Source organism: Lipotes vexillifer, unplaced genomic scaffold (assembly GCF_000442215.2).
Source record: "Lipotes vexillifer unplaced genomic scaffold, Lipotes_vexillifer_v1.1 scaffold942, whole genome shotgun sequence".
Taxonomy (NCBI): domain Eukaryota; kingdom Metazoa; phylum Chordata; class Mammalia; order Artiodactyla; family Lipotidae; genus Lipotes; species Lipotes vexillifer.
The window spans coordinates 1,109,921-1,125,206 of NW_006798282.1; the positions used below are offsets into that span (position 1 = coordinate 1,109,921).

General features: G+C 50.1%; 1 protein-coding gene across 2 annotated transcripts in view; it reads right to left on the minus strand.

Annotated features, from left to right (window-relative positions):
* Positions 1–15,286, minus strand: part of KIF9 (kinesin family member 9) — a 44,476-nt gene that overhangs the window by 11,372 nt on the left and 17,818 nt on the right. The window contains exons 9-16 of one of the 2 annotated variants that reach the window (XM_007470266.1): positions 14,392–14,469; positions 8,949–9,017; positions 8,005–8,109; positions 6,357–6,412; positions 5,495–5,585; positions 4,875–5,008; positions 3,123–3,314; positions 1,512–1,726 (exon numbers count right to left, since the gene is read on the minus strand). In XM_007470266.1, coding sequence (XP_007470328.1) covers positions 1,512–1,726; positions 3,123–3,314; positions 4,875–5,008; positions 5,495–5,585; positions 6,357–6,412; positions 8,005–8,109; positions 8,949–9,017; positions 14,392–14,469 — 940 coding nt within the window. The remainder of the gene's footprint in view (positions 1–1,511; positions 1,727–3,122; positions 3,315–4,874; positions 5,009–5,494; positions 5,586–6,356; positions 6,413–8,004; positions 8,110–8,948; positions 9,018–14,391; positions 14,470–15,286) is intronic. The other variant, XM_007470267.1, reaches the window with a different exon arrangement.

Genomic DNA, 15,286 nt, shown 5'->3' on the forward strand with positions numbered 1-15,286 from the left:
AGGTGTGGGGGGACTTCCCTAGTGGCGCAGGGGTTAAGACTCCACGCTCCCAATGCAGGGGACCCGGGTTCCATCCCTGGTCAGGGAACTAGATCCCAAATGCATGCTGCAACTAAGAGTTTGCATGCCACAACTAAGGAGCCCATGTGCCACAACTAAGGAGCCCATGTGCCACAACTAAGGAGCCCTGGAGCTGCAACTAAGGAGCCCACCTGCCACAGCTAAAAACTGCTGTGACCAAATAAATAAATATTTAAAAAAAAAAGAAAAGGTGTAGGCAGAAGGCACAAAGAAGTGCTTGTTCGTCCTGCAATGCCTTCACTCTAGAGGTTCTGGGTGGGGGCATGTCTGGAGCCATCATCACCAACCTTCCCCTACTTCCCAAACCCATGGAGGGCTTTGCCCTCTGGAACAGTGTGTTAACGCTTGGTCCATAGGGTATGAGCAAAGTAGCCCCAAGAATTTGGAAATAAAGTTGCCCTCTGAGAAATAAGTGAGTAAAATGCAACCTCTGTGAGTGAGATGATCCCCCTGACCTGCAGAAAACCAAGTGCCACCTGGAGATGCCCAGGTGATCAGTGAGATCATTCAAGAAGGCCGGCCTAGCATAGGGTTGTGATTTAGCAAGGGAAAGCCCAGTAACCGGTGGTGTGCCCTGCCTGTGAACAAGAGTGTGGCCTCTGAACCACCAGCCTCAGTGTTGGGATGGTTACTCATTAAAATGCAGGTTCTGGGCCCTGCTCCAGATTTCCTGAGTCAGAGCCACTGATTGCAGCCTAGGAATCTGCATTTGACCAGCCCTCCCAAATGAGTCCTCTGCTTACTCAAGCTTGAGGGTTCTTGGTGCACATTGAAGGTATGGGCAGTGTCTGCCACTGGGACAAGGGCACCAGGTCAGGGTAACCAGGTGAGCACTCTCCCCACTCCCCACACAGGGGTCCCTGCTCGTTGAGCCTGAGGGCTTCCCACACCACCTGCCTTAAGAGACAAGACTTTGCTAGGCCAGTTTGTTGCGGGGTTGGTATGAGGAATGGTCTTAGTGACAGTGAATCACTTGGCCCCTGGTATCCACATACTCATTCCCTCCTCAGTTTCTCATGTCTTGACCAGCACCCCTATCCCAATCAGACCACTGTGCTCAATGAGGAGACAACACCAGGACCCATGGACCTTGTGGCGGTCACCGGCCACCCATCTCCCTGGGGAAGTGTCTACAAGACCAACATTCTGTCCCTCCATGGGCAGAAGCACATATCAGATGGAAGGTCCAGCACTTAGATCTGAGATAATGCAAGAAAGGGGACTTGCAGGCAGAAGCTAGCTGACAGGGAAGGACTCTGTGGTTCCCCAGGGCTGACTAGAGCCAAGTGATGACCCAGGGATGAAGCCTGCACCCCAACATCCCCTGCTGGCCCCCTTCCAACTCAGTCCTCCAGTGCCCAAGGCTGCCCCATCCCGAGCAGGATGACTCAGATCCCACTGTCCCCCAACTATCTTCCCATCACCTTTACCTTGCTTCTCTCGTAGTGACTTGTGGAAATTTAGTGCCTCCTTGGTCATGTCGATCTCCTGCTTGATGGCATTGATGCGCTGTGTGGTCTCGCTGGCCCTTTTCCTCCGCTCGTTCAAAATGGATTTGTTTTCTTTGAAGATGCGGTTGATCTCACTACCCCGTTCGTTCTTAAAGTCCTCAAAGGCCACAGGCTTGGCGGGTGGGGTGCTGGGCCTGAAGATGGAGGGGAAGGAGGAGGGAGAAATGGGGCAGCTGTCTTGGAGCCACCGGGCACTTCACCTTTCTTCCCTGGGGCTTCCGTAAGCAGGAGGTCAGAATTCCTGGGCACCACCTATCCCAGATGGGAGCTAAACTGTGTAGGAATCATTCTCTCGTCTCTGTTTTACTGAGCACACAAGGGCACATGACTATTGCAGAAAATGAGGAAAGTAAGGAAAAGTTACAAAAAAAAAAAAACCCAAAATACCACTCATTACCTATTGGCAACCACACTTTGGTGTATCTCCTTCATTTCTTTGATAACTGTTTTAATATTTGGAGTCATGCAATATGTATAATTTTACATCTTACTTTTTTCACAGAAGCATCCTTTCATGCTATTAAAAACTCTTTGAGAACTCTAGTTAATAAGATGTAAGATGAAGTGCTGGGCAGGGAAAGTAGATTGTCTGCAACTTACTTTGAAATCCATTTTTTAAAAAAAGATGGATGGAAGGATGGAGAGAAAGACACATGATGAAATACTAGTAATGGTAGAATCAAGAGGGTGTTCACGGGCTTCCCTGGTGGCGCAGTGGTTGAGAGTCCGCCTGCCGATGCAGGTGACACGGGTTCGTGCCTCGATCCGGAAGGATCCCACGTGCCGCGGAGCGGCTGGGCCCGTGAGCCATGGCCGCTGAGCCTGCGTGTCCTGAGCCTGTGCTCCGCAAAGGGAGAGGCCACAACAGTGAGAGGCCCATGTACCGCAAAAAATAAAATAAAATAAAATAAAAAAATAAGAGGGTGTTCACTATACAATTCTTCCAACTTCTCTGAATGTTTGGAAGTGTTCACAGGCTGGAGAAAAATTCTTCATGTACATCTTTGTACATTTCAAGGGCAGAGAAAATAATTCACTTAGTGCCCTTTCCCTAATGTCAACTACTGAAGGTGTTACCAAAAATTTTTTCTTTTGCTTTTTAAATTAATGACAATCTTTTTGTATAAATCTTTGTCTACATCTCTAATTATTTCCTCAGGATAGATTCCTAAAAACTCAATCACTGACTCACAACAGAGAGGAACTGGGTGGCTGGAGGAACGGTCTCATACCTGAGAATTTTGTATCTTTTGAATATATTACTTATTCAAAATATGCAAATTTAATTATTAAAATAATTGCTATTTGGAGGGTCTAAAATGATTCCGTGTATAATTGTGTATCTTGGATGACTCCTGAGGTTGAACCATTTTGCACGTGTATAAGCCATCATATTTCTTCTTTTTTGGACTGTGCTCCTAGTCTTTGCCTATTACCCCCATTTTATTTCTCTTCTATCTGCAGGTGCTCTTTCCTTGTCATACTCTGATTTTGTATGATCTGGTGCAGGAGTTACTGTTAGATAGTCACCTGGGTGGGCATAATTCCTCCTTTGGGGATTCCGAGGCAAGGGGCTCAATACTGGAGGTCTCCCGGTCCTGCAGAAGCATGTCTTTGACATCTCCATCCTTGGAGGATGGGGTCAACTGGGTCTTGGAGGTGGAAGCATCCAAGTCCTTGCCACTCACAGGGCTGCCGGCACCCTCCTTTCTTGCCAAGGAGCTGGAAGGAGAAGGCAGGGAGACCCCAGGCTCAGTGTCTCTGATGCTGAGGGGAGTAATCTTGCTCAGCACTCATACACCAGAAGCGCCAGCCCGCTCAGCTCCTATCCTGAACATAAACCCAGGCCAAAGGGCAAAGAGTACAACCCTAAGCCATGCAGATGGGGAGGAAGAGGAGAGAATTTCTCTCCCTTTTATCAGAACAAAAAGTCCTCCTTCCAGCAGTCTCAGCAGGAGACACCTGGGAAAAATGGGCAGTCTCCAGCTTGGAAGCATAAGGACCTTTGGGGTGGGCCACAGGCTCTAAGGAGCATCATGGCTGCTGAGGTATTAGTCACACAGGCATCCCTGTGAAGGAGTAGCAGAGCCCCCACCCAGGGTGCGTCTGTCTGCAGGCCAACAGTAAAGAGAAACACGTCTGACCCGCTGCTCTGATTAGTCCACGACTTTCTCTCCCACCTCTGTCAGTGACCACACCAGCTCCCCGGAAAGTAGCCATCCTCCCTCTCCAACTGATGGCACCTGGGGTCCTCCCTCCCAGAGAGGTACAAGTGAGCAGGACTGAACTAAAGGGAGGATATACATGGCTCCTTCCACTGTTTCCTTCTCTTTTCTTCTTGCAACAGGTGTGGCTTAGGGGAACCAAGCCTCCATTCATTTGTTACTGCACTAATTACCCAACGGCAGAACAGAGAGGGTGGGGGTGTGACCTCCCTTCCTGAAGAGGCAGGAGGAGGCCAGGGCATCCTCCTACCCGACTCCAGTACTGCATGTGACAGTTTTCTACAATCAGCTCTGGCCCGTGTCCTTTTACAAGTGATAATGGTAACAACATATTTGTATTGAGGTCTTCCAGAGACAGGGATTGCATTTACTCACTTATCCTCAAAACCACCCCAGTGACTGATGCTGTTATTATTATTATACCCATTTTAGGGATGAGGAAACAGAGGCAGAGAGGTTCTTACACCTCACAAGGGTGACCCCCTTGGGTGAAAGAACTACTGAGCAGGGAGGTGAGCCCAGGTGTTACCTCCAGAGAGTGTGCTTTGTCCACCACGACACAGCACTTCCCAGGGAGGCTGGTTCATTAAGGTGAACCTTGACACCCTGCATCTACAAACGAGTCTTGCCTGAAAGGTGAGCTGGAGTTTTTAGGTGATGTGGGTGCCAATTAGCCGGCTCACAGAAGGAACCTGGTGGTGGGGGCTGGGTTTCCACATGAAGTACCGGAGGGCGAGTGCCAGCCTGGCTTCTCACTTCCTCTCTACCACACCTTAGCAATGTGACCTTGGAATGAATTCCCCTCTCTGAGCCTTGGTTTCCTCATTAGTTAAAATGGAGACATGAACTCCCACCTCCTGGAACGGCTGTGAGGATGACAGGTGACCAGCCCCAGCCTGGGCCCCACAGATGCTGCTAGTATTGGCAGGAGAGGTATCCATTGTGACCACCCCATAACTAAGATACCGGCGGAAGGGAGGGACAGCTTATGTCCTCCCTTTCGCCAGCCAAGGAGGGCCAGGTGCTGATCAGCTGGAGCAGCAGGAAGGTCACTCACCTGAGCTGCTCTTTGAACATCTTCTTGGACTTGGATTTCTTCCCAGGTCTGGTAGAGAAAGGGGCAACTCCGAATCCGAAGCCTTGTCCGTCAGGCTCACCCACTAGGTGGTCGTCAACGTCCACAAGCCCTGCCTGGACAGAGGCCAGTTGCAGGTCTATGGTTAGATTAAGGGTTCAGGCTCCCTGGGGAACCAGGCGTATATGGACCAAAGGTGGACATGTTCATCCCACACACCGAGATGTGGCTCCTGCTGATGTCACTTCAGGCTGTCCCCAGCAGAGCTGTCTTTGACCACCCTACCCAATGTCCACTTCCTACATCAACTCCTCTCATGGTCTGGTGTCTCTTTCCATACGCTGAGGCTCTTGGGACCCGTTTCCAACCTAACTCTGGGAATTGGTCTTGTTTACTACTAGCCACATCTCCATTTTATGGAGAACATTTTGAACTCATATGCGGTTTACTCCTGCCTGGGTCACCCCATGCTCATGCTGGTGTTACCTTTATCTGTCGCAACCCTAGATCTGCTTTAATGCAAGACACTCACTGTCTCTGGAAAGATCTGGGGATGGAAAAATCTGATGTGAGTCTTGTCGGCAAGAGGCAATTGTGCTTACCTTCTGGACAGCAGAGATGGCTGCGAAGTCATTCTTGTCTATGAGGGTGTACTTCCTGCGCAAAGTGGATTCCACTTCCTGTTCCTGTTGGCTTGGGAGAGAGAGTGAAAGAACCCATCACAGCTGGGGCCATGCTGAACCCACTGGGGCAAGCACCAAGTACTGGAGTTAGAAGTTGTTTGTGTGTGGCCCCTGCGACAGAGCCACATCCTCATCACGAACCAGACCAGACCAAAAACGCTCATTCCCCTGCTCTCCACTCCCCAGTGTGTGTACCCATTGTCCAGCCCCCAAATCTGCAGGGGCCATCTTATGTGCCAAGCACAACTACTCTAAGATGACCTTTAACAAGGACTGTAAGCCCGCCTTGGCACCATGCTTCCCCACCTGTCTGTCTCTAACAGGCCCTTCAAAATCACATACCCAGCTTCTGTGATACCATCCAGCATCAGCCAGTCAGACTACAGGTATGTCTGTACCCAAATAAACCACAAATCCCTCCTGAGGTGGGGAGGGGGGTGTGGGGAGTATCCAAGTGTCCTGCTCTGGCCATCTTCAGGGCTGGCACTCCATAAGGACCTCCTGTCCAATTAATAAACTCAGGAAACCAGGGACCACCTCGTCTCTGAGTAGCCCTTGAATGGAGGGTTGTCCTCCCCACTTCCCCCAGGGGGAAGGGAAGGGCAGGAGGATATAAGAGCTCAGGGGCAGAGGCTGTTGGGGACACCCAGGGCCTGCCATACCCAGAGGCCTCTGATCTGGCTCCTCACACACCAGAGAGAAGGCAGTGCGGCATCCATACCATGGGAAATGAAAATGGCAGCCTGACGTAGCAGTGGGGTGGATGGGGTGGGCCCCTTACCTCAGAACCACCCGGAACTGGTTGAACACCTCCTGGATCTGTCTGAGGTTGATTATCTGGAGGGAAGAGAACAAGGCAGAGGTTAGACCAAGGGCACCATGGGACCAAGGCTGTGTCTGTGTTAGTAGAGAAACCAGGACCCCTTGGCTAACCCGTGGACCATCTGTCTCAAGAATGGGACATCTGGGACTTCCCTGGTAGCACAGCGGTTAAGAATCCGCCTGCCAACGCAGGGGACACGGGTTTGATCCCTGGTCCGGGAAGATCCCACATGCCGCAGAGCAACTAGGCCTGTGCGCCACAACTACTGAGCCTGCACTCTAGAGCCTGCGAGCCACAACTACTGAAGCCCGTGTGCCACAACTACTGAGCCTGCACTCTAGAGCCTGCGAGCCACAACTGCTGAAGCCCGTGCGCCTAGAGCCCGTGCTCCTCAACAAGAGAAGCCACCGCAATGAGAAGCCTGCACACCATGACGAAGAGTAGCCCCCGCTCACCACAACTAGAGAAAGCCTGTGCGCAGCAACAAAGACCCAATGCAGCGATAAATAAATAAATAAATAAATAAAAAAGAATTGGACATCTGCCAGCACCCTCTCAGGAAAGTGGCAGTCCAGCCTTCCTCAAGAACAGAGGAACACCTGATTAGTAGTTTTAAAACTATTTACTGTGACTGTAATAATCACCTTTTCTGAGTGAAGACCTCTATAAAATTAAAACGACTCTAGTTCTTGAGAATACTAAGAAAACATTTAAATAAAATTTATTGTCCTCAGCTCTCTCCTGCTTCCAAAAGGTTCCATTACGAACCTTTCTGTGTGGGCACAGACACACTCACCTGTGGCTGGAGGAAGGCCATCAGCCTCCCTCTTGGGGCTATAGCCCACCAGCATTACCCTCGATGCCTTGGTCAGTCTGGGGCTGCCCTTACTAGGAAGACCACAGCAGCCTGCCACTCAGTTGTCCCAGGCTTGCCTCTGGCAGCTGCTCACAGTAACAGGTCAGGCGAGGTTCTGCCCATGAGCTCCCTGATGAGAGGTCTGCCAGCCTGTGCTATAAAAACAATGCATCTTTCCCTGTGTGGCTGCTGTCTCCTCCTCCTTGGCCCACTCCAGCATGGGCCCTGGGGGGTCTGCCTTGTAGACAACCAGCATGACTGTCATCCTTTAATGCCCTCACTCTGCCTGGCACAGTCAAGCCCCTGAGGTGCTGCATCTCAGTTCATCCCAGCTCGGTTTCCCTCCCCACCACACCGTACAGGTGAGGCCACCAGAGTACACAAGCTTGAGCATTTTCCTGAGGTCACTCAGCAAGGAGATAGCTGAGCTGAGATTCGATCCAGGAGGGTAGCCTAGCTCCAGGGTCCACACTTGTGCCCCCAGTGATGGACCACCTCCTGTGTATTCAAGGCTGTTTAAGGCTTTCAGCCACTCTGTGGGTCACCCACAGCCCTGCAACCCTAAACATGGATGCCAAGGCCCTGAGGTGGGCTAAAGGGCCCTGAGGCCAGGAGTCCAGCACCACCTACTCTACACCCCCTGTACCCTCTCAGTGTGAGGTTCCAAGGCAAGCACAGCATGCATCGGGGTGTGGCCAGGAGATGGAGGCCCGGGCCAGCTGGACACGGTGGTCCTGAGGGGCTCCTTACGTCAATCTCGTCCAGCGTTCCCTCCAGGTACCTCCGCACCTGGGAGTTGATCTCGGCAATTTGAATTTCATCCATGGGGTCATAGTTAACAAGGGTACGGTTGGCCTTGGAGGAGGAAAAGGAACATATTGTTAAGCTCCAAGCACCCAAGCCCAAGTGGGGTGGCAGGGACCATCCTGAGAACCATAGTGGGGAGGGTGGGCACAGACCCTGGCCGCCCAAGCCAGCTCCATTCCCTTCATCACCACGTCCTGGCAAGGAGTGCCTGACTCACAGGCCAGGTGTTCAGGTCATCAAGGGACAACCAGGTAGGGCGGGGAAGGAAAGGCTGCCCAACAGGGGGCCTGCTACTCCAAACAAGGGGGTTCTGCTGACTGAGTCTCAGCAGACTCTGTAGGATGAGGGCCACAGGAGGGAGGGGGCAGCCTCTGCCTTGAGGCTCCTCTGGACCATGAGCATTAGCTCAGACAGGCTACTGGAGGACTCCTGTCCCCACCCCCTATCTTCATGGCTCCCTGCTGCTGTCCCCACCCGACCACCCAGCCTTGGTCAGGGGCCACCTCTCCTGACCTTGACCCATCATGCTGTCTGCCCCTGTACCCCTGCTAGGCCTCTGGCCCCTGCCCCTCAACCCCCCTGCCTACTGCCTGACCATCTGACACCCCTGTCCACATCTTCTTGTTTGTCCAGTGTCCCTGCCTACCAGACATTCCTGGTCCCCCAGCACTTCTGCCCCACCCCCGAGTCTCTCTACTTGGCCCCTGACCCATCTGGCCCCCTGTCCACCCAGCCCCTCTGCCCACCTAAATGGCTCTGCTCATCCAGCATCCCTGCCCTGACCCTTTGCCCCCTCCCAACCTAGCCCTTCTGCCCACCTGGTACCCTGACCCTAGTCCCTCTAGCATTCTGGCAACCATGCCCCCCCACCACCTCCAGCCCCTTACCAGGCTGTCATGGATGGCTAGTTCCTGCTTGAGCAGTGCCAGCTCCTTCTCCAGGTTCTTGACCATTCGCTGCCAGGGAAACATATTGTGGGGTGGGGGTGGGGTGAGGGGGAAAGCAGGGAGGACAGTCAGAGAAGCCACCCTGCCTCTTCCATATCAAGCCTATAATTCCCCACCTGTGCCTGGACATCCTGGCTCTTCCAGGTAATCCATGGGGTGTGATCTCAGCATCTGGATGATTCCCTCCCCACTGGTGACTTTTCCCCAACTGGGTAACTTTAGGGTTTGAGGGGGTCTCAGCAGTCCTCTGGCCTCTGCCTCTTACTGCAGAGGAGACTGAGAACAGAGTGAGCACAGGCACCCCTAGGGCCACCTCAAACCCTGACTCCCAGGAGCTCCAGTCCAACAGGGTAATGGCCCTCTCGGTGCAGCCCATGCCTCCAGGATGCATTGACCCTCATCCTTTCCAACCACTACACAAAGCATTACCATTCCCCACTGATAATCAGGTATGCCACCTCCAATTTATTGCTGCTACAAAAAATGCTGTAAAACATCTTTGCACTTACATCTTTGTGTACAAGAACACAGTGATGTATGAGCTCTAAGTGATCTGCCCCATTACTTCTTTCCTCCTCTTTTCCCCCTGCTCACTCCATTCCCACCGAATGGGCACATTCCTGCCTCTGCATTGTCTGTCCCCTCTGCCTGGGACACTCTTCTCCCAGGTATTTCCATGGCTCACCTCCCTCAAGTCTTTGTTCAAAAGCTACTAAATTAGGCGCATCTCTATTACTTCATGTAAACCTGCAATCCCCTCCCCACCCTCACACCACTCTTTTTTAAAATCTTGCTCTACTTTTCTTTCACAGAACATACCCTAGAGCAGTGTTGTCTAATAGAACTTGCTGTAATGATGAAAATGTTCTGTGTTTGTGCTGCAAGCCACATAAAGCTATTGAACAATTAAAATGTGACTGGTGGGACCAAGGAAGTGAAATTTTAATTTTACTTAATTTTACTGATTTCAGGGGACTTCCCTGGTGGTCCAGTGGTTAAGACTCCGCACTTCCACTGCAGTGAGCACGAGTTCGATCCCTGGTTGGGGAATTAGGATCCCGCATGCCGTGTAGCACAGCCAAAAGAAAAATTTTTTTTTACTGATTTCAGTAGCCACATGTGAGTAGTGGCTACTGTATTGGACAGTGAAGCTCTACAACTTACCTATTTTGGTTTTAAGAAAAATTATATATATTTAAGGTGTACAACATGATGTTTTGGGTTTTTTTTGGGTTTTTTGCGGTACGCGGGCCTCTCACTGTTGTGGCCTCTCCCGTTGCAGAGCACAGGCTCTGGACGCGCAGGCTCAGCGGCCATGGCTTACGGGCCCAGCCGCTTCATGGCATGTGGGATCTTCCCGGACCGGGGCGCGAACCCGTGTCCCCTGCATCGGCAGGTGGACTCTCAACCATTGCGCCACCAGGGAAGCCCCAACATGATGTTTTGATATACATGTACACAGTGAAATGATTACTACAGTCAAGCTAATTAACATATCCACTAATTACCATTTTTTGTGTGTGTGGTATGAGGATCTGAGATCTACTTTCCTAGCAAATTTTCAGTACACAATATACTACTATTAATTATAGTCACCATGCTGTACATTAGGTCCCCAGAACTAATTCATCTTAGAACTAAAAATATGTACCCTTTGACCAACATCTCCCCATTTTTCAGCCTTCCCCTACCCCACTCCTGGTAATCACTGCTCTACTTTCTGCTTCTATGAATTTGACTTTGTTAGGTTCCACATATAAATGAGATCATGCAGTATTTTTCTGTGTCTGGCTTATTTCACTTAGCATAATGTCCTCTAGGTTCATCCATGTTGTCTTAAATAGAAAATCTAGAAATGACTGATTTCTTATGTTTAGTATATCTATCTCTCCCACCCCCGGCAGACTGTCAGCTCTTCAAAGACAGATTTGTGTTTATGTTGGTACACTGATACATCCCAAGTGCTTCAAAAAGTGCCTGGCACATAGTAAGTACTCCAGAAATTTTAGCTGAGTGAATAAATGATACATTTCTAGAAGCAGAATTGCTTAGTCATTTTACATTTGATAGATACTGTCCTAGTGTTTTTCATATAAGAAGCACAAGGGACTTCATGCTGAGAATCTTCACTGTGAACAACAGGGCTTCCTTTAGTTGTCAAAAAATGGCCACTGGAGGGAGCCCCTGACAGCTGGTTCTCAGGACTGGTGACCAAAGCTGTGATCAGTCTGTAGCAAGGGGTCCTGGTGTCCTGGTGGCTCAGTGGCAAATCAGGGCACAAAGCCTGAACTCAAGACACGTGACCAGGGTCCAGATTCTGACCCTGCCCCTCTGGGCATCCTCAAGATGGTCCTTCAGGTGGACTCCCTGTGAGGTGAACAGGAGAGGACTGGTGGCCGGCCCCTACTCATCTCCATCCCCTCCTCTCAGCTGAGGGATCTCAGCTCTAGAAAATGCACTATGCCCAGCTAGGAAAAGTCTGGCTGAGCTGCTGGGGACCTCCAGCTGGATGACATGGTATGGACATGAGGAGCCAGGTTAGACCTCTGGGCCAATCAGGTGATGGTGGAAATGAGCCATCTGCTCCCATGGGTCACCAGCCTCTATGCTGCACCCTGAGAGTATGGAAGCCACTTCTACTGCCTGGCAGGCTTAGTGGCCTCTAACTTGCCCTCTTCTACTGACTGGAAAGAAGCTGCTTGGAAATAGGGCTGAAGCAGAAGACCCCACAGAATAGGGTCTGACAGCACCTCCTGGCTGACCAACTCCCTTATAAGAAACAGGGGCATTTTCTGGATGGAAAAAAAATGCCTCAGAGACAGCATAGACCCATGTAAGTTCCTTGCTGGTTAGGTGTTTACATCATAAATGTAATGAGGATAAATTCAGAGAGTTCTGCTTAAGTCCACACCAGGTTGTGAGCAGCTATCAGCCTAAGAAGTTTCCCTATTTTGACCCCACGGCAGCGTGCAGGTGTGCTTCCTCTTGGCAGAGTAGGGTACCCCAAGTCTCTCTGCTGTCTGTTTATGCCCGTGGCTCACAACCCTTACACCACCTCACAGAATCACAGAATGACATAGTGGGAGGGTTGCTGGAAGTCATCAGTCCAACCTCCTAGTTCACAGATGAATATCCTGAGGCTCAGAGCCTGAGCAACTCACCACAGAGAGCTGGTAGCAGAGGTGGATCAGGAACTCAATCTCCCACCTTCCAGCCAGCCCCACCAACCAAGGAAACTCTACAGAAGCTATTCCACCCCCTTGAAAACAGGTATCAGTACTGAAAATGGTGCTGGAAGCAACCTGGGAATACTGGCTACAGTCTAGGAAAGGCAACAACCAAAATAATTTTCCAGGTCTCTCTCGAGAACTCATACATATAAAGGAAAATGCTTATCATAAAGATTATAAACACATTTGCATTTGGTGACATGGCAACTTGGCTGTCCAGGAACAACAGTGCAGATTTCAGAATAGGAATTACATTAAAATGAAAGTCCTCGCTGCCAGGTGCAACGCCCACTCAGCCAGGTTCACAGGTGGTAATGTGGTAGTCCTAAGCTAAGAGAGCACCGAATAAGAAAATAAGAAAAATAAATAAGAAAAGCTCCAAGCTACAGAAAAGCATAGAAAATAATGCCATGAAACCTTGGGAAGACCACCCTAAAATCTGACTTTAACAGCATGCCACCATATTGGCTTCAGGTGTTTTTGGTTTTGTTTTTTTAAGAAATGAAACATTTCAGATAAATGTGAAGCCCCTGGCTACCCCACTCCAAATCCATTCCCCACCCTGACATCCAGAAGGAACCTCTGCTCAGTTTGGTCTTTTCACTCCCATACATTTTTTCTTTGTACACACATCTATCCACTAACGATGATCAGCATTGCTTTGTATGTTCTTATACTTGGTATAAACGAGAGATGCCACCATTCAATCCCCAAGTTGTTTTCTCAGTAGAGATTATCCATGCTCGCAGCTCACTGACTCCCTCCCTGTGCAACCTACTTAGCTAGTCTTCTGTTAAAGGCTATTAATCATGTTCCTAACTTTTCACCATTACAACAAGCAGTGCAGCACCATCTTCTATAAGTCTCTTTATGTGCATATGTGAGAATGCTACTAGACTATATACCTAGAAGTGATACTGCTGGTCTGCAGAAGTGACTATAGTGCTAGGTAACATTTCCTGAGCATTTACTCCATGATAGCACTGTGCTAAAAGATTCCTACCCATTATCTTGTTCTTCACATCTCTTTGAGAGTAAACTCTGTTACTCCTGCCTTAGAAAGAATAAGTATCTCGCTGAGGTTATACAGCTGACGAAGGAAAGAGCAGGTTGCTGAACCAGGATAGTCCAACGCAGGGGCCAGCGCTCCTAACTACTGTGCCCGTCATTCTCCAAGTGTGGTCCCAGAACAGCAGCAGCAGCAGCACCAGGGACACTCATGAGAAATTTGAATCCTCAGCCCCCACCCCAGACCGACGGAATCAGGTACTCTGGGAACGGGTGCAGTGACCTGTGGTTCAATGAGCCCGCAGGGTGATTCTGATACCCACTCAAGTTTTGAGAACCACTGCTCTAAGCTCTACTTCCTCCTCAACCTCCAAACCATGGGTTAGATCCACAGAGCCCCCGGACTGTTATTTTCCTTCAGGATTTAGAATCTAGAAAGTTTAGCTGGTTTGTCATGGGTTTAGGGCATGTATATGCTCCTGTCTCCAGTAACTACGATTGCATAAGCATCTTAAAGGAAAACCAAATTATTGGTAAATGTGTTTTTACTTTACTAGATGTTGCCAAAATGCTCTCCAAAGTGGCTGTCCATTACACTTAGACCAGAAATAAATAAGCATTGCTGTTTCTGCACATACTCACCATTGTTTCTACATTGTCAGAAATTTTCTAATTTTTGCTAGTCTGAGGGTGGAATTCCACTAAGGTTTTAACTTGCATTTCCCTGGCTAATGGTGAGGCTGATCATTCTTCTGATTGGTTAGCTGTTTGCTGAGAGGGATCGTTCAGGCTGGGAAGAAAGAGGTTCTGTAGTGACCTAACCAGATGAGTCTGAGAGATGGTCTACACTGATTTAGCTCAGAAACAATTAGCTCTAAGGACTCTCATGCAGAAGCCCAGGGGCACTCAGAGGCCTTGAAGCCTCACATATGAATTGGGTGGGGGCCTGACCTAGCCCTTTCACCTTTGTGGCAGCCCCCAAGGGACTCTAAACACTGGCCTATCCCAGAGCAGAAAGGGACTGACCCAGGATCACATGCGTATCTTTGGTCAAGGCAGGAAGGGAAGCCAGGCTCTTGTGACTCAGGCAGCAAACCCATACACCTTCCCCACAGCGAGATACCTGCCTACAAGCCCCTTAGTACCTCAGCATCATACTTTTCGTTGATGGCAGGCTCAGTGGTGACCAGCTTCATCCTGCTGGCAAACCGCAGTGAAGACAGCTGAAAAACAGATCAGACAGACCTCTATGTTCTTGGTCAATTACTTGTGAGTAGAGATATGTGCAAAACAGATTAAAGGATTCCACTAGAAAACAAGTCTCCCTGCAGAGAGAAATGCTCCATGGGCCCATGGAGTGACATCTGGGGGGTCCTGCCCAAGTCCCTCTGGGGACACAGCCAGCCAGGGGTAATTATGGCTGGGGGCCCATGGGGTGGCCACAGAAGCAGGCACTTGGTAAACAGTCCCACTGTGCTGATGTTCCATGAGGAGTGGAGGGCTGCTCCCTGGCAGTGAGGAGCAGCCAGTGGCACATGAGCTGCCAGTGAGCCCTGACATCCCAGCCTCATACTGTGCTGGGCTGGCTCGGAGCCCTGAAACAGGGAAGCCGACTTGGAGGGGGGATGGGTAACCCAGAAGTAGCCTGAGGAAGGCCTGAAAGTGCTCTTCCATTGGACAGTCTTGCCTAGTAGTTAAGAGATCTGCCACCAACCAACTGACTGCACAACTTCAGACAGGTCTTGTAACTTCTCTGTAAAGTTGGGAAGACCTGCCTCACAGGGTCACTGGGAGACTTAGTGCTGAGGTATGTAATGTGCTCTGGACAGAACTGGCTGACAGAGAGCCCTCAGGAAGAGACCCCTGTCATTTTAGTTGGAGTTGCTTCTGTGTGAGGGTGAAATCAGACTCTCCTGCTGTAAGCACAGCAGCAGGTGTGGCCACGACTCCCTCATACACACATGCGTGGTCAATGCATTAAGCAACACAAATCATGACAGGAACAGTTTTAAAGTTTTAAAGCATTTGGAGAAGAGAATC